Here is a 25,480-nt window from a genome sequence, read left to right as displayed (position 1 = left end):
TGACAAGATAGGGCAAAAATGTAAAATGTGAGGACAGTCGTAAGTTCGAGGACTGGTCAAAAGTGTGAGGACCAGTCAAAAATAACTTTTTCAGCCCTCTGAGTAGTCCATATGCACAAAAGGACTAACCAGAGAGCTGAAAAAAGTCATTTCTGACAGGTCCTCGCACTTTTGACTGGTCCTCACACTTATGACCATCCTCACATTTATGCCCATGCAGCATTCTTAACAACCATGTCACTCATTTCACAACTGCTTCTCTTCACCATGATGACAAGATAGGGCAAAAATGTAAAATGTGAGGACAGTCATAAGTTCGAGGACTGGTCAAAAGTGTGAGGACCAGTCAAAAATAACTTTTTCAGCCCTCTGAGTAGTCCATATGCATTAAAGGATTACAGCAATAGAGAGGGATGAAGGAATGGAAATTAGAGTAGGAGTGAGGGTAAGAGAGGGAGGAAGAGAGGAGGAGAAGGAGAAAGAAAGAGGAAGTAGGGAGGAGAAAAAGAGGGTGGGGGGAAGAGAAAGTAAGAAGGAAAGAAAAGAGAGAGGTGGTAAGTTTGAGGAGAAAGATTGCTGTACAATAAAAAAGATGAAAGGGAAGAAAGCCAACCCCAAGCAAATATAAAGATATTAAGATAAAGAATGAATTGTTAAACTTTAAAGAATAAAAGAGAACAAATATGAATAAATAGCAATAATTAGAAACACACATACAAACATACAATGTATTTTCTTTGAACAGAATATTTGGCTGGTTCACAAATTTAAACAGCGTTTAGTCATTTCAATTAAATTTACAATTTCTATATTTCCTTTTTGCCATATTTATTCCTCATCTATTTTTTAAAAAAACCAATATTACCCTTCATCCTCATCTCTAATCTTAATCAAATTCAATTTTTCCCTTCTATTCTATATTATACCCCTTCCCATTGTCATCTATTTTTATATCCATCCTCACATTGTTTAATTATGTAATTATGTAATACAGTTGTTTAATACAAATGCAACATTTTAATATAAATCAATTAGTTATAAAACTATCTTTTTTGTATATTAATCAATATGAACATGAATATTCCAATTATTTCCATGCAATCCAATTTCTTACAAATCAATTAATTATATTTACCAATAATAATAAACCAAATAATTTCTCCCATATATTCCTCCGAACCACAACTTAACCATTTCTGCTTTCAACACAATATACAATTAATAGTATCTCAATTATTACAATTCCCTAGTTAAATACAGCTTTTTTTCCTTTGTGTTTTAAAATCTTGAACTCTCCTCCTAAATTTCCCATTGTTTGCAGTTTTTCACCTACCTTTTTTGGGGAGGAAAAATAAAAATAAATCTCTCTCTGCCTCATTTTGTCACGCTGCACCAAAGACCCTGGTTTCGGTTTCGTTTCTGAAGCTTAGCTAGGGGAAAAAAAAACTGCTTTACACTGATTGCCTGTAGGGCGGCCCTTTGAAGCCCCGGGCAAGAGTTTAAACAGTTTTTTTTTCTTCTAGCCATCAGCTGGGGTTCAAGAAAAATCGGGACTTTTTTGAAACGCCGCGGGACGCGGGACAAATTGCTCAAAAGCAGGACTGTCCCGCCAAAAGCGGGACGTCTGGTCACCTTAGTTTAAATAGAAATCAAAGAGTATCAATTCACTTGATCAGATACAATTAGTAAAAAAATAAATTAAAACATTTTATATTAAACAATTTGAAAGTAGATTCTAAAATTTGGCTGACCTGTAATTAACACCCGTGGATGATCAGTTTCTGAAAAACATACTGAATGAAAGCTGGCATCTGATGGCACCTGCCGGGGTGAAATGCTAAGACATCTAGCTGGCACAAGAGCAACCTGACAGCCACAGCCAGGTTTGTTCAACAGATGTTTAACAGCACAGCTCAAATTTCTGATGGCTGGCATTTTTCAAGTGTGCTAGAAAAGAAAAGAAGAAAGTCATTGAGTAGTTGTTTCGTCACTGCAAAGTGACCAGATTGATTTCTGAAGTTCTGGCAAGTTACCAATAAAAGGGATAGAAACAGCAGCTCTGTCAGCTGCAACACATAATATGTTCTTCACCAATCTGTTTTGATACTAACCAAAGGCCCTGTAGCTCCTGATTTTTAAATATACAATAAAATACATGAGATGCTGGCATACTCCAAATATAAACCAGTATCTAAAAACCTATTTATTATCTGCAATGTCTTTAGGATTCACCAAGTTCTCAATAGGATAATATTTGAGCATATTTATTTTCCTAACAAATGGGAAGATTGTATGTAGCCATGACACTCTTGCTATTTTATGTGTGTCAACTTCACATTCCCCAAACTTCAGATGTGCCTTGCCACAAAAGATTGCCTACTTTTGGTATTAGATTAACTCTCCACAATTTGAACCTGTTTAAACACATGAACTAATAATTCCCATAATTTTTAATTAGACAGCCAATGTTGAGTTGGCTGGGGGTGGCGGGAATTGCCCTCACAACACATCTGAAAAACAACAGATTAGGAAAGGCTATTGAAGATTAGAAATGAGCAATGTACAGACCTTGAGCCCCTTGGTTATCAATCCCAGAGATCGTGCTGCTGAATTTCAGCAAAAGTACCTTTGGTGGCCAAAGCATATAGTGGATTATCTGGGCATGACTGATTCAAAGCAGATAATACTTCCAGTTCCCAGCCATATATATAATTGTATTCTGATCATTTGTTAAAATCATCAGCAATGATAATTATTTCTATAGAGCAGCATTCAATATAAAACATATAGTATATATAAATGTAAAACAAACCCATTAAATTCATATAATCTCCAGTTCAGGAATTACCCTCCTTGAAATGGAGAGATGCTGCAAAAATACATAATCTTTCAGAAACCACAAACCAAAATTATATCCTGCTATTCAGTTCACAGCCAAACTACAACTTGAGCAGTTTGGTTTTGGTTTCACTGTGAATGAAGTCTAAAAACAGAATACTTCATTATTCACTGTTTTAGTGACTAACTGCCACATCATATCTCTTTAGAATCAATCAGTTAACAATATCCTAGCCATTTGTTGTACTGTCAAACTAACATAAATGTTAAGAAGTTAAGTTACAAACTCCAGCTATTGATGAAATTATAGAATTTTCTTCATTCTTTGCAAATGAACCAAAACCCTTCAAGGAATAACACTTCAAATATTAGAAAGGTTAATAATCATAACTATAATCTTTTAATTTAGACTCCTAACTCTATAGCAGTTCACAATATGACTTAACAGTTGATAGTAAAAACGGAAAAAAACCCTCTAAATTAAAAAACCCAAACCCAACCATCTTTAAACATGAAATTATAATTTTGATCAGAATTCATTAAATTTAGAATATCCCCCAAAATGCACCAAGCACTTAGCTAACTTTAATATTAATACAGTGTCTTACAAATCAGTAAAAAAAAAATTTTTTTCAGGAAAATGATCAAAACTCTACTAGATACATTTTCTTTCAGCCTGACTTCACATTATTAGAGATAGAAAAAAATCTGCTTTCAATTCAGTAAAAAAAAAAAAAAAGGCTACAAACTTTCCCACTCCCTATGAAAAACAGATGATGCCAGATAACCAGCTTACCGTCTTTTCTGCAAGTGGTTTTGAAAAGCAAAAGAGGTATATTTATAGGGCACAGCCTCTCTGCTAAGCCAATCAGAATCCCTGAGGTACTGGGAGTTGTTCACTACATAGAAAAGGGTGTGTTCTCTGCATGTGGTATCAGCAAAAAGTGAACACATCATGCTCCTCTTTTTCAATTTCAAAGGACATGACCTCAGACTAGGCAGAAAAAATTAAAGAAAACACATCACAGGGCTGCTAGGGATGTTTTGTGTGTGGGGGGGGGAGTTTGTGAGGGGTGGAAAGGAATACTGACTTGTATTTTCCTTTTCCTTCATCAGGACAGTTAAATTAACTCTGCACGATTATTATGAAAACTGCAATTACAGTACAATAATGAAGATAATGTGATTTCAAAGTGCAGTTTCAAATTCATATCCAAGAATTCATCTTGTATCCAAAAACATTTCAAAATTTCATTCGTTATGAAACTTGGTCTAATTTTCATAAGAAACTGAGCATCATTGGTAATGTGAGATACAAAGTTTCCTAGAGGAAAATAAAACATTAGAATATTTTTCCTTTTAGAAAATACTTTTTTGTATCACCAGCTATAATCAAGACATATGTTCAAACCATTTGGGATATTAGTGTAAATATCTTTTAAACTCAGTAGCATGATAAAAACTCAGATACTACTGTTTTGTAGTTGTTTGGATAAAGCATCACCATGTCAAGAAATTAATGGTGCTAATGTAGCTGATATCAGTGGAAGAGGATCTTTTATTTGAAGTACTATTAGTACTACACTCAAAGAACACCAAATATCAGATCTGTAGTCAACAGACTTATGTAAGCCTGTGTTACTGGCAGCTAATAAATTAATATCATACCACCATGTGACAGATTACCAGCATGACAAAATAACCAGAAACACCTGTTCTGTAGGAGAACAATAAACATGTCTATATAAATTAGACCCTAGTACTTTTCAGTATCAATAGAACTATTTGTGGAAAGTTAATGTGAAAAAGAGATGATAAAAATCTTTATAGCTTTGAGGTTTCAGAACAGAAAATATGAGGCTGCTCAAACACATTAAATAATATTTTTAAAAATGAAGACTAAAACGAATAAACTCTTTCAACATGATAGAATTGTTGCATTGTAAGCAGTTACTCAAAAGCAGACTTAGCTTTTTCTCACATTCTAAGAAAAATATTTAATAATGTTGCTGGACCATCATCTAGTTCCTCCTAAAAGCTGCCTCCTCCTTAGACAGAAGTTATAAAGATATTGTTTGCTGTAAGGGAAAACCATTTTTAACAGAAGGTTAATATAGAGCCCAGTTAGGAATATACAGGTAGTCCTCAACTTATGTCCACAATTGAGCCCAAACTTTCTGTTGCTAAGTGAGAAATTTGTTAAGCGACTTTTGCCCCATTTTACGACTTTTCTTGCCACATTCGTTAAGTGAATCACTGCAGTTGTTAAGTTAGTAACACGGTTGTTAAGTGAATCCGGCTTCCCCATTGACTTTGCTTATCAGAAGGTCACAAAAGGGGGGGGGTGTCACAGGACACTGCAACTATCTTAAATATGAGTCAGTTGTCAAGCATCTGAATATAAATCACGTGACCATGAAGATGTTGCAAAGGTCATAAGTGTGAAAATGGTCACTTTTTTCAGTGCCATAGTAACTTCAAAAGGTCACTAAGTGAACTGTTGTAAGTCGAGGACTACAGGTACTGGCTTCTTTCAAAATCAAAATGGCAATAACAATGGCAATTGTAATTATTACATTTATAGGTATTATAGTTCCAAAACTTTATCAATGAAAGTAATGTGTGACCAGAGTGAATTCAATGCAATTTTCATTTCCTGATCAATAAAATAATAAAAGTCAGATGGTATCATTTCTACTAATAACAGTTGTCCATATAAAGATTCTAAAATCCATTTTTGGGGCAATCCACAGGTCACAAAATAATAATCTGTATAATGTATTACCCTTACAAGGATTTCAACATTTTTAAAATACTAACAAGACTAGTTTAGATTCCTTTTATAGAAAATGGGCGTTGGTCTTACCTGATACGCCCCTTCTCGAGCAGGCGCCCACGGCAGTCATACTGGGTATCGACACGTTCGCTATCCAATAGGACCGAGTCTACTGGAACTTTAGTCCCGCCTCTTCCTCCTTCAGTTCCAGTTTGGAGGCGAGGTTGACCAGCAGACTGTGGTGTCTGTAGCAAAAGAAACAGAGAAGTGAAAAGATCCCTCCCACCCCAGTCAAGAACCAGGTGCGGCCTGAAAAAGAAGGGGTGGGGATGACTGCCGTGGGCGCCTGCTCGAGAAGGGGCGTATCAGGTAAGACCAACGCCCATTCTCCGACAATGGCGCCCACGGCAGTCATACTGGGACATACCAAAGCTTGGTGTCTCCTAGGGCGGGAAAGGCCGGACCTGCTGCAGAACCCTCCTGCCGAATGCTGCGTCAGCCGACGCATATGAATCCAGGCGGTAGTGCCGTATAAAAGGAGTCACCGATGACCATGTTGCAGCCCGGCAAACCTCCTCCAAAGAGGCCTGGGTGGCCCATGCGGCCGAGGTGGAGGCGCTCCGTGTAGAGTGCGCAGTGATGCCACGAGGAGGTTCCAGGGAATGAGCCTCGTAAGCTGATGATATAGTGGCCCTGAGCCACCGTCCTATAGTAACCGAGGAGGCTCGAGATCCCATCGAAGAAGGTTGGAAGGACAGGAATAGGGCCTCGGTCCTCCGGAATGGGGCCGTCCTGTGTACATAAATCCGAAGGGCCCTGCGTACATCCAGTTTATGCCAGACATATTCCTGCCGGCAACGAGGCGTTGGGCAAAAATTCGGGAGGGAGAGCTCCTGTGATCTGTGGAAGATGGTATTAATTTTTGGGATGAAGGCAGGATCAAGGCGGAGGACTACCCTGTCCGTATGAAAAATGCAAAGATCCGGTCGTACAGAAAGGGCTGCGAGCTCAGAAATCCTCCGCGCGGAGGTGATAGCAACTAAAAAGGAAACCTTAAATGATAAAAACTTGAGGCTAACCTCTCGCAGTGGCTCGAATGGAGGACCTGTGAGGGCTATCAAAACCTTGTTCAAATCCCAGGTTGGGAACCGGTGTACTGTGGGGGGTCGCAGATTGGTGGCGCCCCTCAAAAAAGACCGAATCAGTGGATCATTGGCCAGTGAGGTATTAGAACCGCAGAATAGTACCGAAGAAAGAGCAGCTACCTGGCGACGGAGTGTATTAGGAGCGAGGCCGGCCACAAAGCCGTCGTGTAGGAAGTCCAAGAGCTGGAGGATCGAGACCTCGGTAGGAGAGATGGAACGGCGACGGCACCAATCAGAAAAAGTCCTCCAGGTAGAGCCGTAGATGCGCTGAGTGGAGGGCCTACGAGCCGCCTGGATGACTTCGATGGCTCCCGTGGAAACGAAGGCCCTGGTCAATAAGAGCCGCTCAGTCGCCAGGCTGTCAGCTGGTAGGACTGAGGGTCCGGGTGCAGGATGGGCCCCTGCCGTAGGGATATCCGATCGTCGGGAATCCGCCACGGAGGAGCAACTGACAGGGACTTCAGGTCGGGAAACCACGGGTGACGAGGCCAGTGTGGGGCAAGCAGAATGACCTCTGCTCTCTCCGAGAGAATTTTCCGAACGACTCTGGAGATGAGAGGCAATGGAGGAAAGGCGTAGAGGAGCTGTCCGACTGGCCAAGGGCTGCGTAATGCATCCACTGCCTCCGCCCCCGGAGAGGGATAGCGGGAGAAAAAGCGGGGCAGCTGATGATTCTCGCTCGAAGCAAACAGGTCCAATGACGGCGTGCCGAAGCGGGAGGTTAAGTCCTTGAAGAGGAGGGGGCATAGGCTCCACTCGGCAGGGTCGATGATGTGGCGGCTGAGGGAATCCGCGCAGACGTTCGCCGTCCCGGAGATATGCTCCGCTCGGAGAGACGACAGGTGGATCTCCGCCCAGAGACCCAGGCGGAGAGACTCCTTCAGCAGAGAACGAGACCTGGTGCCGCCTTGCCTGTTGACATGTGCCTTGGCAGAGACATTGTCCGTCAGGATGAGGACGTCCCTGCCAAGGACCTGAGGTTCGAAGTTCAGTAGGGCCAGGTAGATGGCCCGCAGTTCCAGTAAGTTGATGTTGAGGGTCTGCTCCGAAGGAGACCAAAGACCCTGCGCTAGAAGGTTCCCCAGATGAGCGCCCCATCCAGACAGACTGGCGTCCGTTGTGATGACAATCCTGTCGGCCTCTCCGAAGAAAGAGCCCCGGGATACCGCTGATGGCGTCCACCAACTGAGCGAGTCTAGTACTCTCGGCGGCAGGACAATCCTGGAGGTCGAAGTGCTGCGGAAACTCCGTTGGAACGGGAGTAATAGCCACTGGAGCTCCCGGCTGTGGAGGCGAGACCACGGCACAATGCCGTAAGCGGAGACCATCTTACCCAGCAGGCTAGAGAGGACCAGAAGGGAGGCCGAGGCCCGCCCCCTGACAGAGGAAGCCAGGTCAGAGAGACTGGACTGGCGCTCTGATGACAGAGATACCCGCAGGGTGGACGAATCGATAATGGCCCCAAGGTGTTTTAGGCACGTAGAGGGTGACAGATGGCTCTTAGATACATTAATGGAAAAACCGTGACTTCGTAAAATAGCCATAACAGAGGAAAGATCTCTGTTTGCTTGAATTTGGGACTGGGACAGGATAAGGATATCATCCAAATAAAAAAGTGCGCGTATAGGGACGGAAGCGACATGGGCCATTAGGGCCGCCATTATTTTAGTGAATACCCTGGGGGCAGATGAAAGGCCAAATGGTAAGGCAGCATACTGGAAATGCTGCCCGTTATAGGAAAAACGAAGAAATTTACGGTGAGAGGGGAGGATGGGAATATGGAGATAGGCCTCGGTTAAATCGATGGAAGACATAAAGTCTCCTCTACGGATGCAGAGCAAGATGGTCTGAAGCGACTGCATCTTAAACCGACGGTAGACGATGTGTCGGTTGAGGGACTTCAAGTCGAGAATGGCTCTCCAGCCTCCCGAGGACTTGGGGACCAGAAACAAACGGGAGTAAAACCCGTTACCCCTTTGCGAAAGAGGGACTGGTTGAATGGCCTTGATGGTTAATAAGTGTTGGATGGCCTCCTTAACCCGGGCCCGTTTAACCGGGTCCAGGGAAATCGGACAAGGTAGGTAGAAGCTAGGGGGGATGGAACGAAATTCAAGGGACAAACCAAACCTGATAGTATTCCTGACCCAGGAATCAGACACCGACAAGTCCCATTGATCGGCGAAAAAGGTTAAACGGCCGCCGATCAGGGTGTCAGGGAGAGACCTAGCGGGATCGTCGGAAAGGGCGGCCCCTCCCACCTCGAAAGGGCCGTTTTGATGAAAAGCGGGGCCCCTGTCTGACCTGGCTATCCTGTTGCAGAGGTCCCCTGGAGAAAAAGGGCCGGTGATGACGGTGCTGGAAGGTTGTAGAGTCGGAGCCTCGAAAGGAGGATGAGCGATAGGGTCCCTGAAGACGATATTCCGAGCGACGAGAGAGAGAAGGAAGAATCTTCCGATGATCTTTGGTCTCGATGAGTAAAGGCTCTAGTTGCTCTCCAAATAACTTAGGGCCAGCATAAGGCGAGGAAGCGAGGCGCCATTTATTCCTGGCGTCAGCCTGCCAATTGCGGAGCCAGAGGAGCCGTCGTGAAGTCACCGAGGAACCGATGGCCTTGGCCGAAAATCGAGCAGCGGAAAGTGTGGCATCAGCGGAAAACTCCACCGCTGCCAGGATCTTGACAATATCTTGGTGTGTGCGCTGCTCAGACGCCGGAATGCGTTCCTGCAGTTGGCGTAACCACAGAATAGTAGCCCTATTGAAAAAGGATGCCGCGGATGACGCTTGCACAGACCAGGCCGAGGCCTGATGGCCTTTGATAAGAGTCCGCTCTACTTTCTTCTCCTCCGGTCTTAGATACTCCTCGGATGGTCCAGTGATAGGAGTAGAAGAGGACAGAGCCACGACCGGGGTATCCACAGAGGGCACCTGCAAGAGAGAGGAGAAATCTGTGGCTAGATTGAACAACCTTCTGTCCAGGTTGTTAGGGATGGGACCTGAACTGGGGGAAGACCACTGTCGTTTAAGCACGTCCGAAAATAACTTCGGAGCCGGGACCACCTCGGAATGAACAGGAGGTTCCTGGAACAAAGCAGACTTTGGGTCAACTTGAGTAGACGAAGAAGAAGAGGAATCAGAAGCGGTGGGCCCTCCACCCAATCCGGTGACAACTTTAGCTTTGTATAGAAGAGAGCGAAACATGTGTGGCTTGAAAAGTCCCACAAAAGCCGGTTGATCTGGCTCTAATCCTTCGTCTTCCGAAAGATCTTGCTCAGGAAGGATCTCCTCTTCTGATAGAGAGCCCTGGCTTGCAGAATCCTGATCATAGTCATCCGCCATGGTCTCCGCATGACAGGTTCGAGGCCGAGAAGGCCTGTGGCTAGTCTGGGCGGAAGCGGTGTGTTGCTGCAGACCCTGCGCTATGCCCTGGCGGATCGCCTCAGAGATCAGGTCAGCCAAAGAAGGCTGCAGATCTGGTGGAACCTGGTTTCCCTGGAGGAACTGTTGAGAGGAGGAAGCCCCAGAGGAGATTTGAGTTGGGGGAGAAACCGAGGAAGCTTGAAGAATTCGCGACCCGGTTCCCATGGAGGTAGACGGAAAAACTGATGCCGCATCAGCCGGACCACTGGAATCCCCTTGCATGGAGACGTCAGGTGATAGCGGGGGGGCCACTGAGGAATGATCCTCTGGTAAGGGAGATTGGGAGGCCACTGGGAGAAGCCTAGATTCCTGTGCTGCTCTGGAATGAGCTCTCTGGAAAGCTTTCTCCATAGCTTTATGGCGCCGGTTCTCATCTCTGGCCAGAGAGGAGGTCCTAGAAGAATGGGCACGTTTGGAGGTTGACTGCTCCTTTCCTTTATGGCTGGATGATGGCCCCTCCCCTGGATCCTCAGTACAATGGCGCTTCTTGCTCTTCGCCTTCGAGCCAGTCTGCCTAGCAACAGGGGCGTCCGCCATTTTCAAACGAAGCAGAAAGGCGCCAAAACGTGAAAACTACCACAGACGGGAAAACAGGTAATTCAGAAGCCCAAACAATACCTTCCAACAGGGTAACGGACTAAAAGAGATTAGGAAGCTTGCCACGCAGACTCGCTAGCCGTCCGGCTTGAAAGTGAGGGGAAGAAAGGGCGCGGAATCGCCCTCGCGCCGATCAGCTGTAGAGCGGTTGTTCAAAGCGGCGCCGAAAAAAATTCGCCGAAAATAGCCCAAAATTAGCTGAAGTGAGGAGCGGGAGGGCAGGACGAAGCGCGGCGGGGCTAGACAAGGCAAGCCCGTGCGCGCCGCTCAGCTGTAGAGCGGTTTCCTCCAAACTGCGCCGAAGGAATTATTGAACTGAGGCGCGGGAAGGCAGGGCGAAGCGCGGCGGGGCTAGACAAGGCAGGCCCGTGCGCGCGATGGAGAGACTGCCCGCCGGCAGCTCTCGCCGCTTGGCGGCCTTCAGCGGAGTCAGAATCCAACCTTCTCGCTGGGAACGCTCCAACTTCTCAGAAATCGATGGAAATAGCGTTATATGAACTAATTAGAACTAGAAAGGCTACAGACACGGCTGTCCTGATAGAGACCGAGCCGAAAAACTGGAACTGAAGGAGGAAGAGGCGGGACTAAAGTTCCAGTAGACTCGGTCCTATTGGATAGCGAACGTGTCGATACCCAGTATGACTGCCGTGGGCGCCATTGTCGGAGAAAAGCAAATTATTGCCAAATCTTAGGTTAGGTTCTCCAGATATAACAAAATATTGTACCATGGAGAAGTCAGAATTGATAATTTGGTTAGTAGTGCCCTATTCAAGATTGTTTACTTATCTCAGCTGTAAGACAGCTCACCTCTGTCTCCCTACTATCACACACACACACACACACATATTCTAGTACAGGGATGTCAAACTCGTGGCCCACAGGCCAGATGTGTTACACGCTGGCCACGCCCATGCTTGGTTTAGCGAAGGGGAAAAGGTCACGATATGTCATGTGATGACGCAGTGATGTCATGAGTTTCACACCCCTGTTCTAGTATCTCCTTTGTGTGCCACTTTGGTTAGATGGGCTCCATACTCCAAAGTGAGTTTTTAGCTAGTATATGGAGATTTTATTTCTCATGGGACTGTTGTGAGAATGGTGAAAGTACATAATACAGGACGTAGCAGAATTATTACTATAAGTATAGTCATAATTAATGGGATTCTGGGTTTCCTTTCCTCTTTCAGTTCTGCCTTGACAGCCAGACAGGAAAGGCAAAGCACAGACACACCCTTACTGTAGTGGTTGCTGATTGCAAGCTCTTCTTGTGACAGCTGCTTGCATAATTGTTACTCTTCCAGTTTTGGAGCTTACTGTAAGCTTTAATTTTTATGCAAATTAAATAATACCACACAAACCATGTTATGTTCTGGCTGCTAAGCAAGAAGACAGACAATGGTCAGAATGAAAGAGAAACTGCTGTGATGAGGATTTCATTTCTCTCTCTTTTGGGCAGTCATATGAGCTCCCACTCACCAGGAGAGGGTGGGCATACTTTGGAAGCTGAATACAGCACATAATATTTGGTTTTTTGTTTTGCTTAAGTGACGGTCTCAATGGGCAGGAGAATGATACTGAGTAGATTGGACAATGATATTCAAAGAGGGGTTTAGGCCATTTTAAGGTTTATATTATAGCTGAACATGTCCCTCTTCAAAAACATAGGAAATTACAGCACTATTGTGGGTTTTTTTTTAACCTAAAAGATAATTAAAAGACAATTAGAAGTGTGTTGGACATTTTGGAATATTTAAAGCAATATAATGAAAAACAAGAAGCATTAATTTTCTTATATCATATTCTCATACCTCAGAAAATATGAACTTTGGAGAGAACTTTATAAAATAGTTTAAGATTGATTTATACTTCATAGAAAGCACAAATAATTGTTAATGAAATCTAATAAAGCCTTATAAGATACAGAAAGGAACAAGCAGAATGTCCACTGTCTTATCTCTTATTTTGACTCTTGAAATACAGAGTAGAGATATAAGACAGGATGGGACTATAATAGGAGTATAGATTACAAAAGAAACATAAATTAGGGGTTTTTTTAAGATGATGGGTGTTGATTTTGCAAGCTCCTTTAAAGGAAACTGAAACATGGGAAAACTAAAAGAATTTGGTGCATTAGCAGGTTTTAAGATCAATAGACAAAGATGTTAACAAAAACATGAAAATAAAAGATCAAACAGAATTGATAAATAAAACAGGTTTTAAGACTGAGAAGAAAGTAAAATACCTGGGTGTCACTATGACAAATGTGAATTATATGTTGTTCCACAATAACTATGTTAAGATATAGAATGAAAAATGCATGGAAGATGGGAGAAACTACAATTATCATTGCTGGGGAGAATTTGTGTGATAAAAATGAATATTTTGCCTAGAATGTTTTATTTCAGACAGTTCCTATTTTAACAACTGATACCCCATTTAAACAATGGCAAAAAGTATATATCCAAATTTGTGCAGCAGGAAAAAAACTGAGTTACTTATAAAGTGTTACAAGAGGCAAAGGAAAGAGGAGAATTGAGGCTACCAGATTTGAAAACAAATATTGCTGTCTGCTTTGGATTTAGAAGAGCATGACCTGAGATTTGGATGGCATGGTAGCTGTGGTACATTAAAATCAAGTTTAATGTGGATTTTAAAAATCATTATGTTAGAGGTGCCATATTGCGAATATGGATTAGATACAAATCCAGGTTGTGCTCTGTGGCTCTCAATACAAGAACGATTTTGTAGATGAGAAATAATAGGCAAACACAAATTGCTAACTTATTGTGAGATACAAGAATTTTGTCAAGAGGAATACAAAATAAAATCAAAAGAACTGGGGTCAAAAGGATATAAATGCCAATGGTTCTTATCCAGTTATTAGAAAGATTTAAAATACACAAAAGAGCTTATGGCTATGAACACTGTAAGACTGAGATTGAAACAGAATTGTGTACAATGACAAACATGTAATTGCTAAAATATATAAAATTTTATTAAAATTTTAAACAGAAAAACAAGTCTGTATGATAAAATAGACTGAAAATGTGATTATATTATAATTATATTATAATCAAAGTGGTGTAGGGTTTCCTGCCTAGGCAGGGGGTTGGACTGGAAGACCTCCAAGGTCCCTTCCAATTCTGTTATTCTATACTATTTTTACATTATGTTATCATTTTGAAAGACAATTTTTATAAGATGATGTATATTGCTGGTATGTCACTAGAGGAGTTGTCTAGAATATATAAAGACACTTTAAATTTATGGTGAAAACAAAAAGGTACATTTCATTATGCTTAGTGGACATGAAAAAAGCTAGAAAATTTTGGATTCAAATACATACATTACTTCTGAGGATTTTAAAAGTTAATATACAATTAAGATCAGAAGTTTTTATTTTAGAATTGATGGACAAACAGTTGGAAAAAAGATATGAAACTTTGTGGTTGCATATGACAATTGCAGTGAGATTATTGTACTCAAAAAGATGGAAAGATTTGGCAATCCTTACAATGAAGAAGTTGGTGAAGATGACGCATCTTGCTGAGATGGACAAATTGACTTGCTTACCGGTAATTAGAGAAAAAACAATGTCTATTTTATCACTGTCTGGAAACAAGTTATGGACGCTCTGTATAAAACAGAAAAAAATAAGTTTATGATTTCTGGTTTTGATGATTAGATAGGATAGATCACAGCAAGAAGAGTCATGATGTAACTAGAGAAAGGGGTAAACTTATCATTGTAATTATAACTGATATAAAGAAGTTTGGAAGCCATTTTTTGTATCTTTTTTTCTTTCTTTTCTATTATAATTTTTTCTTATTTTCTTGCATTTAAAAAGCTTTTTCTTTGATTCCCCCCCCCCTTTTTTCCTTTATATTATTTTGTATTAGTATATAAACAATGAGATCAGAAATAGAACTAGGGATCCACTAAAAAGGGATTTGAAATTATATGAGATTCTGGGACCTCAGCTCTGCTCCAGGACAAGGATGTTTTATTTCAATATGATTGAGAAATAAGAGTTGGAACAAAAACAAGAAAAAAGAAGTGCTTTTACCAGGAAATAGCAGGACTGCTTGTTGTCTTTGTAATATTAGCTGAATAATAAGATAACTCATTTTTAAAAAGGAAATCTGTGTGTGTGTGTGTGTGTGTGTGTGTGTGTGTGTGTGTGTGTGTGTGTGTGTGTATTGTGAAAGAGATGGGAAACGTTTGGATGCAGACTACATTTCTGCAAATGTTTACTTGTAATAATTGTCTTCAGTTTCTATTCCAATTTGTTGTCTTTAAATTGTTCTCGGAAATGGTTTGTTGTCTCTATTAGATCAATACTTCTACGTAAATGATTAAAGCATGTCTATTCAGACATCCCACTAACTTATGCCAAACTGTCCACATGATGCATTGATCACTCTTATGAGTGATCAATATAATTTAACAAGTTTAACTGTACAAAGTATAGTTTTGTATACAGATATTCTATGTTTCAAGATGTTTTCATTTAAAGCCTATACCTCCAAACACATAATAGTCAAGAACTAACTAACTTAACCTGTGCCTTTCACATTGTCAACCCTCCTGGCTAAATCAGAGGAAATATGACTAAGTGAACCAATCTACTTTGTTGTAAGGCTACATTAACAGAATCTTTCAAGTCTGAAGGTACAAACTTCCTGCCACTACCAGTACTTTTAATTGCCTGAACAATTAGGGTGGGTCCTTTCTAACTTTCCTCCTCTAATCTTTACTCTTTTGTTGGGCCCTACCCTTCTTGTCTGATTATTTCTTAGGCAGCATCTCTCTCCATAGAGCATCTACATATTCCATTACACATGTATAGGAACATATAAAATTCTATATATAGTCTCTTTACATCCATAGATCCAGAACTAGTGAACAAATTCATGGTAGCAGTACTAGAGGGCACACCCAGCCTAGCCAAAGACACTAAGATCGAAATACACAAAATCATGCACCTCATTAAACTCTCCAGTACATTCAGTTTGACAAACAAATATACTAACAAATCTAAGGGACATGCATGGAATTCCCCATTTCAGAATTCATAGCAAAGACTGTAATGCATTATCGGGAAAATATAGCACTCCCACACATACAAACAAAGGGATGAATTGAGTATGAAAATGACACCTTCATAATAAAAAAGGAACAATTAGATAAATCATATGAAATAATAAACAACATTTTCAAAAGAATAACATTCACAAAGCAAGAAGAAAACAACTTCCTGGATATATCCCCTCAATAGAGGAAAACAACAGTAAATTAGAAATGCAAGTCTATTGATAAACAATCCTTATTAACTGCCTTATACAACACTGTCCAATAAAATGGATCACCTTGCAACTTTATCAAAAAGTGCTTGACCACTCAACTCACAAAAGCACAACCAAGACAAGCTATAAAAAGGTAACACTATCATAAATCAAAAAACAACCAACAAAATAGTACCATGATGGCAAACCTATGGCATACGTGCCACAGGTGGCAAGCCTAGCCATATCAGTGGGCACGCAAGCTCAGGTCCGTCGTGCATGTGTGCACCGGCCAGCTGATTTTCGGGCCTTCTGGACCCACCAGAAGTAGGGAAACAGACTGTTTCCTGCCTCTGGAGGACCTTGGGGGGCTGGGGAAGGCCCGGTATTCTCTCTCCCCAGCCTCCAGAGCCTTTCTAGGAGTCTGGGGAGGGTGAAAACGGACTCCCCCCCTGGGAGGCCCTCCAGGGGTTGGAAACAGCCCGTTTGCCAACTTCCGTTGGGATCGTTTCTGTTGGGAAACACAAGTACTATTTATTTATTTAATTAATTTATGTGCCACCCATCTCACTGTAGAAAACAGCCCTGGATGGCATATAAATTTTATGTAGGAGAGATGGAGATACAACTAGCAGAGTGCATTCATGATCACCAAGTAGCAGTCCTAAAAATCTTCATTTCAGAACACATGGACAGACTCCATCATAATTTCAACTGGGAAACTGTAAGGATCCTAGACCAAGATCAATTAAAAAATGCTAGGGAATTCCTGGAAGCTTGGCATGCAGACAAATCAGTCATCAGTGAACACATAGAGAATAAACTACATTTACACACCATTCAAAAGAGACAATAAACAAGCTAAGTAGGAAACAAAAAGACCAGAACACATCATCTGCAACAGCTAATATGCAGGTAAGCAGCAATTAAATCAGCCAAACAAATCAAGCAGAAAACATTTTTTTTTCTTTTAATGGCCCTGTAATACATTGGGGGTGGAGTCGGGGCAACTGAATGGAGCTGAGTGTTTACTGGTTAAATGCCCTTCCTGATGCCTACATAGAGCTCAAAGCAGATATTTTCTCTCTGCGCCCAGAGAAAGAAATATCTGCCGCTACCTGGCATCAAACTCACAGCCTCCTGATTGTGAGGCGAGAGCTCCATCTCTAGGTTACCACACTGCTCATCAAGCAGAAAACAATACCACCTAATAAAGCAATTACCAAGGAGAAAACCACATCCCTACAATCATTGGCAGGGCAAGCTACTATATATAAGTGGGCAAACCTAACACTCACTTGCACTGATGGTGTTATCTAGTTGGGTAATGAAACATCTACAAGCAAACAACCAAAAGAGCACCAAAGACTCCATAGAATTCTTTATACATTCCTGATCCCAACCTTACACAATTTAAGCTGCTAGGTTTAAATTTGACAGACATTTTTCAGTTACACAACACAACAAAACAAAACAAGAATTTGTATGGTTGTTAAAAGAGACATGCCTAAAAAAAACCAAACGACAAGAGAAAAAGATAGAGACCTGATCTGTCAGTCGCTTTTACTGAGAATTGCATCCTATCGATTTTTCTTTTCTGCAAGTACACAGTCATCTGAGGGTCATCGCAGGTTATTCAAATTTAGGGAGGGTGCTGCCAAAGAACTAGCTTTGGCAGCAAAGTCAGTTGTTTGTTGGCAGGAGAAAAAAAAAAGTCACCCCAACACCCAGCACACCATTTTCTGGAGAAATAGGTTTATTTTTTCATATTTAAAACGGAAGAATGTCATTCCTGAAGTGGTACTTTCCACCAAAAATATTAGTCATAAGAATTCATTTAATGAATAATATTTACTATATATTTTTAGAGTTTATAACACTTTTCTGCTATAAACTACAATAATAGGATGGGAAGCAAATGGTCTCTAGATACTTTGGACTGCAATTCTCATTGCTTCTTACAATTGGCCATGCTGATCGGAAGGCCCTATTTCTGCTCTCTAAGAATTGAAGAATCCTGATCCTTTACAGGGATTCCAAGTTGGATCAAAGCATAATGGAAATTCATTTAATTGTACAGCTTATTTTTCATAAAAAATTGTGCTGCAACCTTTTTTACTTCTAATTACTGATTACTTGCAAAATTTCACCATCTAAATGCAAAAGTAATCTCACTCATAATACTGATATCACAATAACAATGAATTTTTATATTAGAATTCTTCATAAAAACTTTTTTAAAACAAAAAATCCTCACACTTATTATCCATCGCTGTATGCCACCCAGTCACTTTCCATGAGATGGGCCGCCATATAAATTTAATTAATAAATGAAATAAATAAATAAATAAATAAATAAAATACATACAATTTCTTTAAAATCATTCTACATTTCACCTGTAATTTATCCATATTCTAATAGTGCTTTAAGTATACATTCTTAAGAAGAACCTCAGTGGGGTGCAAACTGCCTGCAATTTGGCAGTTCAAATCTCACCAGCTCAAGGTTGACTCAGCCTTCCATCCTTTCAAGGTGGGTAAAATGAGGGTCCAAATTGTTGGGGGCAATATGCTGACTCTGTAAACTGCTTAGAGAGGGCTGTAAAGCACTGTGAAGCAGTATATAAGTCTAAGTGCTATTGTTACTTAATTTATAAAAGTATAAATTCAATATAAAGCAGAGCATATTCTGAAAACACCTGTGACAAACTACTTGATAGCTATAAATAAAATCTATCCTTTGTAATTGAGCCAAACAGCACTGTGGAGAGTAAGGATCATTTGTTTTTAGGGTATATAGATACTTTACAAGAGATATTATAAGGTGCTTCAGGTCATGCTGGTGAACGTCAATGCAGTAATTAGAAAGAATAAGGAAAGCATCCCAGTCCAGATTAGCAGAGAAACACTCTTAGAGAAGAATGCTGAAGAGTTTATTTTTATGGCTTAACCAAACCAAAGTAATGTTGAAGAAAATAAGCAGCTGATTCAGGAATGCACTGATAAGAATCAGCTTTTTTTTTTTTGAGGAAGGAAAAAGAAGGTGATGTTGCAACACAGAAGCAGAAGAAATCAAGGCAAGGAAAACGTATAGTCAAGGAGTTTAGAATGAGCTGGTAAAGCTGGTAAAGAAAAGTGAGTAACAAATAAAAATATTAGAGTTTGGTTAAGAATATTAAATGGAGAATTGTGACAAAACAGGTGCGTGAGAAGACATCAAGTTAGACTGGAAAGGATTTTTTCCAAAGCTCAATAGAGCTTCTGTCAGTCAGCTTGCATAAACCTGACAAATGATTTCAGTTGGCACAAGGCTTTTTATATTCCTACATCCGTTAAAGATGTATGTATGTGATCCATAAAATGCAAAGACACAGAGATCTATTTTCAGAGACATATTCTTTTACACACAGCATGCAAAAAGGAAAGGATTTAAATTATATGATAAAGCAAGCATAAGAGGAGAACATGAAGCGAGCAGTATTATTAGGGAAGGCAATGAAAGAGGACATACATTTTAAATAGTTGTAGGCATTTAAAGGATTTTTTAATACTTCTAACAAAAGCTCATAATAATACCTCTTGCTTTCTTCAAACCCCACCCTATCTGCAAAGAAGGGACCATGCTCCTCATACTGAACACCCTAGACTCAATATTTTAACACTGTTTAGTAGTGAATTTCACAGGTAATGAACCAAAGGCAAGATAGGACAAAGTAAAAAACAAAAGCTAAAACTTCAAAAATAGAAGTAAAATGAGTTTAAAAAATTAATGTAATGGTCAAGTAAATGAAATATTTTTAAAAAGATGACAGTAAATTATGAAATCTTGGATTGGGATGTAAATCTGAAATTTTGTGAATGAACTTAATTGTGGGCAAACTGCCAACCACACGTAGGAAAGCAAACACCAGAAAAAAAATCCAAATTATGCACACTCACTAAATCCTACTAAAATAAGGCACATATAGCCCTTTGGGTTTCTCTCTGTCTTTCTCTCCAGAACAGCTAGGTGCATATACTTCAAAAGAAAGCACTGGATGAGTTTCATTCATTCTGAAGAGAAATAAAATTACTGTAGGGTGGAACCTCACTCTTAAGTTACTTGCATGGAAGTATCTTTCAAAAATCATGGAAAATCTACAGTGTGTGGAATAATAAACCGGAAACATCGGGAGAAGAAACAAAAGTAAGAAATCCCTAAGCCAATTTTGTACAACATGGTACCCCTCAAATGTGCTCCAAATGCCCCCCAACTCTGCCCGTTATTGGTTAAGACAGCTTTAAGAATGGGCATTTCATTGAAGAAAAGGTACCCCCATCAATCCTTTTCATAATATGACTATGACCAGTTTTGCAGCAATTTTGATTATTAGCCACCTCGGATTATTTATTAAAATATCGATTAAAAATTGGCGGAGCAGCAAAATTGACGGAAGAGCTTTAAAAAAAAACTTGAAAGTCAGCCAAAGACCTTTCTGAAAATATTCCAACTAATCTTCTCCCATAACCGACTTTCCACATATGTCACGTTACTGGAGTAACTGGTTTTAACAGCCAAGGGCACTTCAAGCCATCACCATCTTCTGATTGAGAAAATGAAGAAATACACGTATAGATGAAATAACGAGGCACTAAACAGCAGGCGACGACTTTTTAAGATAGAGAAAGGCAGTACAGCCCTAGGTTGCTCACCTTCAGGTCTTTCTTCTCAGACGACCCTCGGGAACATCAGGCACTCACCGCAGAATCACACACGACGCTCGCCTTCCCCATTTTATACTTCGGCACCGGCTGCCGCTCGCAAATCCCTCCCCCTTTCGCTTCGACTCTGCCCTCTGATTGGTTTTTCTCGACGCACCCGGCCTCTGAGCGGAGGAAACCGCATTTCGCCATTGAACATTGCTGGTAAGGGGGCACCTGGCACCTACCCTGGTTACCATGGGAACATTTGGATTGGCTCGAGCGGCTCGCTCCGAAAAAGAACAGGCAGCGGAACGGCAGTGACGTGTAGAAAACGAAATCAATGACCCGATGTGACGTCACTTCTATTTATAGGTAAATGTGGCTTTGTCTTTTTTTTCTTCTTCCCCTCGTTAATTATTAAAGGAACAGTGCAGGTTGAATGGTGCCGGACTTTTCACAAAGGGGTAACAACATAAAATAAAAGTGTTCGTTTTAGTTGGTGGGTTTGTTCAGCAGCTCTAAAGCAAGTGAGATTTAGATGGCAACCTCTCTAAATAATAGTCACCACCACAGTTTGCTGAGAATATACAACAATATAGCCCTGACTTTAGTTACATTATTAATTGGCAAAAGTCTATAATTTTGGGATTTGAATTGTCAATAGTTTGTGCAAGAAGCAAGGATTACAATGTGTACTGATTCTAAAAGTCTTGGGTTCATGGTTTTTCTCAAACGATAGCACAATATGTTTAATTAAATACATCTTAAACGCATAGAATGCAATTTCAGTAGATGTAACACAATGCCTAAAATTTCTGTTATATCTTAGGGCGAGATTAATATAATTGAAATGCACTTTACATTGAGATTCTTGTATATTTTAAGGATTCCAAGGTTAATTCCTATTTTCACCTTTATTATAGAGCCTGCATTTTAAGATCTCTCCCTATCTATCTATCCATCCATCCATCCATCCATCATCCATCCATCCTGAATATTCCTCTCTCTGGGCCTATTGGCAGCAGGTGTGTAATCCCTCTGAAATCTTGGAAGTTTTATGCTCCAAGTATATTAAATAGGAATATTTATTTTTAGTCTTGAAAGCTTGTAGACATATTTGCGTATAAATAGATACGTGGCCACATTTTGATCCCAAATCACAGGATAAATTGACATTGTGGAGTAACCCTAATTTGAAAGTAACAGGAGTTATATTATACTAGAGTGCTTGGTCCAAATAAGGGATAAATATCTTAAATCAATTGATTTATAATGGTTGTGTAAAAGTCTTGCATTATGAATATGGTTTATTTATAACCTCCACTTCATAATACACGCAACTGAAATATGCACTGAATAAGCTGTATGCCCGAGATGGTTTAACAGCCTGGAAGCTAACCTGCAATATTAGGAACTTTAAATGATGCAGTGCTTGAATTGAATCAAGACTCCCAATTTTATATGGCACTAAAAAGCAGAATGGAAGTTGACATAACTTTAGATATCTAATTATGGAATGAAGAATTGGAATATGCAATCTTATAAAATCAATGGATTAAAGTTTTTAGAGATGTAAATTTGTTTTATCATTTTAAGAATTAAAACTTTAAGAATGAAATAAATTCATTTGAAAATATATTTATTTGATGTATATCCCCCAATCTCATTAGAGCAACTGTGAGAGACTAATAATTTGAACCCCCTATCTATAGTATTCTCTCCAAAAGGAATTTAAAAATTCCCCTATCTATAGAATCTCTCCAAAAGGAATTTAAAAAGTTGGGTATTAGATTTCTATTGGGGGGAATTGCAAGAAATTTGAGAATTCTATTTAATATGATTTGATCTTGCCTAGCTCTATCTTTGTTTTGCTTTCAAATCATAGTGTATATTAATGGGAGTTTGCAAAGAAGTATAATGGGTAAAGACATAAAGATGATGCTCAACCATATTTCTAAAATATGGAATTTATCACTTCATGAAACACTTTGATTCTACTGAGCCTGGGACACATCAAAAGGATTTTAATTTTATATAAAGAAATTTAACCATCCTGATATTAAAAAATGGATTCATGTTTTGCCTATTTTTGAAGAAGTTTTATGTTCTAAAAATGAGATGAAGCAATATGTTCCCATAGGACACGGATGTCAAACTCAGGGCTCACAGGGCGCTTAGATCTGGCCCATGGGGCTGTCCTGAAAACAGCGAAGGACCAGCCCGCAGTACCTCTGCCAGCAAAAATGGAGCTCAGCAAGCCGTCACAACTGAAAACAGAGATTGGGAGAGAGTGTTTTCGCTGGCAAAGCCCTCGGATCACCCAGGCACCCCCAAAACAATTGACATCAAGCTGGCCATGCCCATCCTGGCCACACCACCCCAGCCTCCCGAGGTCAAACACAACCCTGATGTGGCCCTCAATGAAATTGAGTTTGACACCCCTGCCGTTGGATCTAAATTTAGTGATTAAGTTAAGAATTCAAATTCTAAATTGATACTAAATCACTAAATTTTTCTTTTTTATAATTTATTTTTCTTGTTGCTTACATTTATTTTAATTAATATCATTAATTAAATGATATTGTTGTTAAATGTATCATTGCATATATTTAAGCTTTGCATAAAAGTAAATTGTTGGAAGTAGGAATTGTTAGAACCAATTAGCATGGCTACCTTTCTTGGAGTTGTTACAATTGAAAGAGTCATCAACAGTTAAATTAATTATTATAATAATAAAATATTCATAGAAAACTGGCTGTTTTGTGTGACAACTATTGAATTTGTAATCTACAGTCAAAAATGTTAAGCTTTACAATTTTATTCACGAAAAGCGCATCCAGACTAGATATATTAAATAAACAGTAGGCATGATGTGTATATTAGGGCAAGAATTACCAGTAATCAGCATTGGCCTATATCTAGGAGTATAACAAATCCAAGTCAAAATAAAAAACAAATGGGAATTTATTTATTTATTAAGGATTTTATTTTAACCAGATTGAAACTAATGCTACACAATCATCCCAGAAAACAAGTTTTTTTAAATTCTCGAGACTTTAAGCTTCTCACTTTACAGTTAAATTAGTTGTCTTATTTCAGACTAATGAAAGATGATTTCTTATTATGTTCCAGATATTGATGAATTACAGTTTCCCTTGGAATTACTATTAATCTTCTCATCATTCCTATCACCCATCTCCTCCCACTTATAACTATATGACTGTAACCTTGTTGCTGGTATCCTTAAGATTTATATTGACTGTTTCCCTATGACTATCATTAAGTGTTGTACTTTATGATTCTTGACGAATGTATCTTATTTTATGTACACCCAGAGCGTATGCACCAAGACAAATTCCTTGTGTGTCCAATCACACTTGGCCAATAAAAAATTCTATTCTATTCTATTCTATTCTATTCTATTCTATTCTATTCTATTCTATTCTATTCTATTCTATTCTATTCTATTCTATTCTATTCTATTCTATTCTATATTCTATTCTATTCTATTGATGTCACTTGCTGGGAGTTGTAACTTGTTAACATTTGGAGTATTATAGAAGTCATGTTCTATCTGTACTAATTTTCTACTCAAAAGAAAATGTTGCCCAGCTATTTTTTTCTCAGTAAAAATATAAATACATCTAAAAATTATAAACAGAAGAACACTGACACTGACATCCCCTAAACTCCACTGAAGATGCTACCTAGACTGGTAACAAAATGTTCAGAAATCAACTCACAAGCTCAGAGAACGAATCTTCACCCTCATTCTAACACCTGAGCTGCAAATATTCGACACTATTGCATAAATCTATATAAATAAAAATGTAAATGTTCGTTTGTTCAAAATCGTAAATTTCCGAAAGTTCTTCACCGATTGCTTTGAAATTTTGACACAACATTGCATTCGAATACGCACGTGTTTTTATATACCTATATTATATAGATGTCACACCTGTGACAGGTAAAAACATGAAAAACATTGAAAAACGGCATCTGCTGGACATAAAAGCAACACATGCTATACTAAATATTTTACGCTTCCATTTCAATGTTTCTGATTTACGATCCATTCACGATTTACAAATTTCCAATTTTACGATTCCATTTCAATGCTTCTGATTGCATTGTTAAATTGAATTTTCATAGATTTTGTTTTAATTTCATTTTGATGTAATTATTTCGTATGACATTGCATTGGAATTGAGCTGTGCTGTATCCCTCTGTAGCTCAGGTCACGCCTATTTTGCGTCAGTCCCACCAGTCTTTTCACTCAGTCGATTGGATTCAGACTTCAGTTGCCTTTCTCTACGTTTCTTTTTGGACTTTAACATCGCAGCACCACAATGGCAGGCGCGACCCGGGTCTTTTCCCCTCAGAGCTGCTGCCACCCAATCCACAAGCAAAATGGTGGGAAATGTCAACTGCCGTGAAGCGTCCTCCCGACTAATGGAGTATGCCGTACCTTTTGCCGGGACCCTGATGCCGCCTGTGGTGCGGAGAGCTGCAAAGGTGACGGCGGTTATATCAGCAAGCCGGGAACCCAGCTCTTACACCCGCGGCAAAGTATCCTCAGAGGCATCCGAAGACAAACCTCCGGATCCCCAAGAATGCAAACTCACTGACGGCAGCCCGGGCAGAGGCCTCCGCCAATCCCACGACGCGCAGCTCTCCCAATATAAGCACCAAATAGGTAAAAGTCCAAGAAAGCAATTGATTAAGTGACGTTAAGTCCA

At 39.9% G+C, this 25,480-nt stretch overlaps 1 protein-coding gene and 1 long non-coding RNA gene across 2 annotated transcripts in view; one reads left to right on the top strand and one right to left on the bottom strand.

Annotated features, from left to right (window-relative positions):
• Positions 1-20,792, bottom strand: part of LOC139308593 (L-threonine 3-dehydrogenase, mitochondrial-like) — a 31,149-nt gene extending 10,357 nt beyond the window's left edge. The window contains exons 1-2 of the mRNA XM_070932214.1: positions 20,751-20,792; positions 1,752-1,947 (exon numbers count right to left, since the gene is read on the bottom strand). Of these exons, the coding sequence (XP_070788315.1) occupies positions 1,752-1,935 (184 nt within the window). The 5' untranslated portion in view covers positions 1,936-1,947; positions 20,751-20,792. The remainder of the gene's footprint in view (positions 1-1,751; positions 1,948-20,750) is intronic.
• A 182-nt stretch (positions 20,793-20,974) lies between these two features.
• LOC139319451 (uncharacterized) lies at positions 20,975-24,118 on the top strand. The gene is made up of 3 exons (XR_011600624.1): positions 20,975-21,113; positions 21,665-21,766; positions 23,874-24,118. It is a non-coding gene; the product is annotated as an uncharacterized lncRNA (long non-coding RNA).
• The last annotated feature ends 1,362 nt before the right edge of the window (positions 24,119-25,480 follow it).

The sequence above is a fragment of the Pituophis catenifer genome, unplaced genomic scaffold, assembly GCF_029215685.1.
Source record: "Pituophis catenifer annectens isolate HBS135680 unplaced genomic scaffold, rPitCat1.0.hap2 SCAF_1, whole genome shotgun sequence".
NCBI classification, from domain to species: domain Eukaryota; kingdom Metazoa; phylum Chordata; class Lepidosauria; order Squamata; family Colubridae; genus Pituophis; species Pituophis catenifer.
Note: the sequence above shows the minus strand (reverse complement) of the source record. Positions and strands in the feature narration are given on the sequence as shown.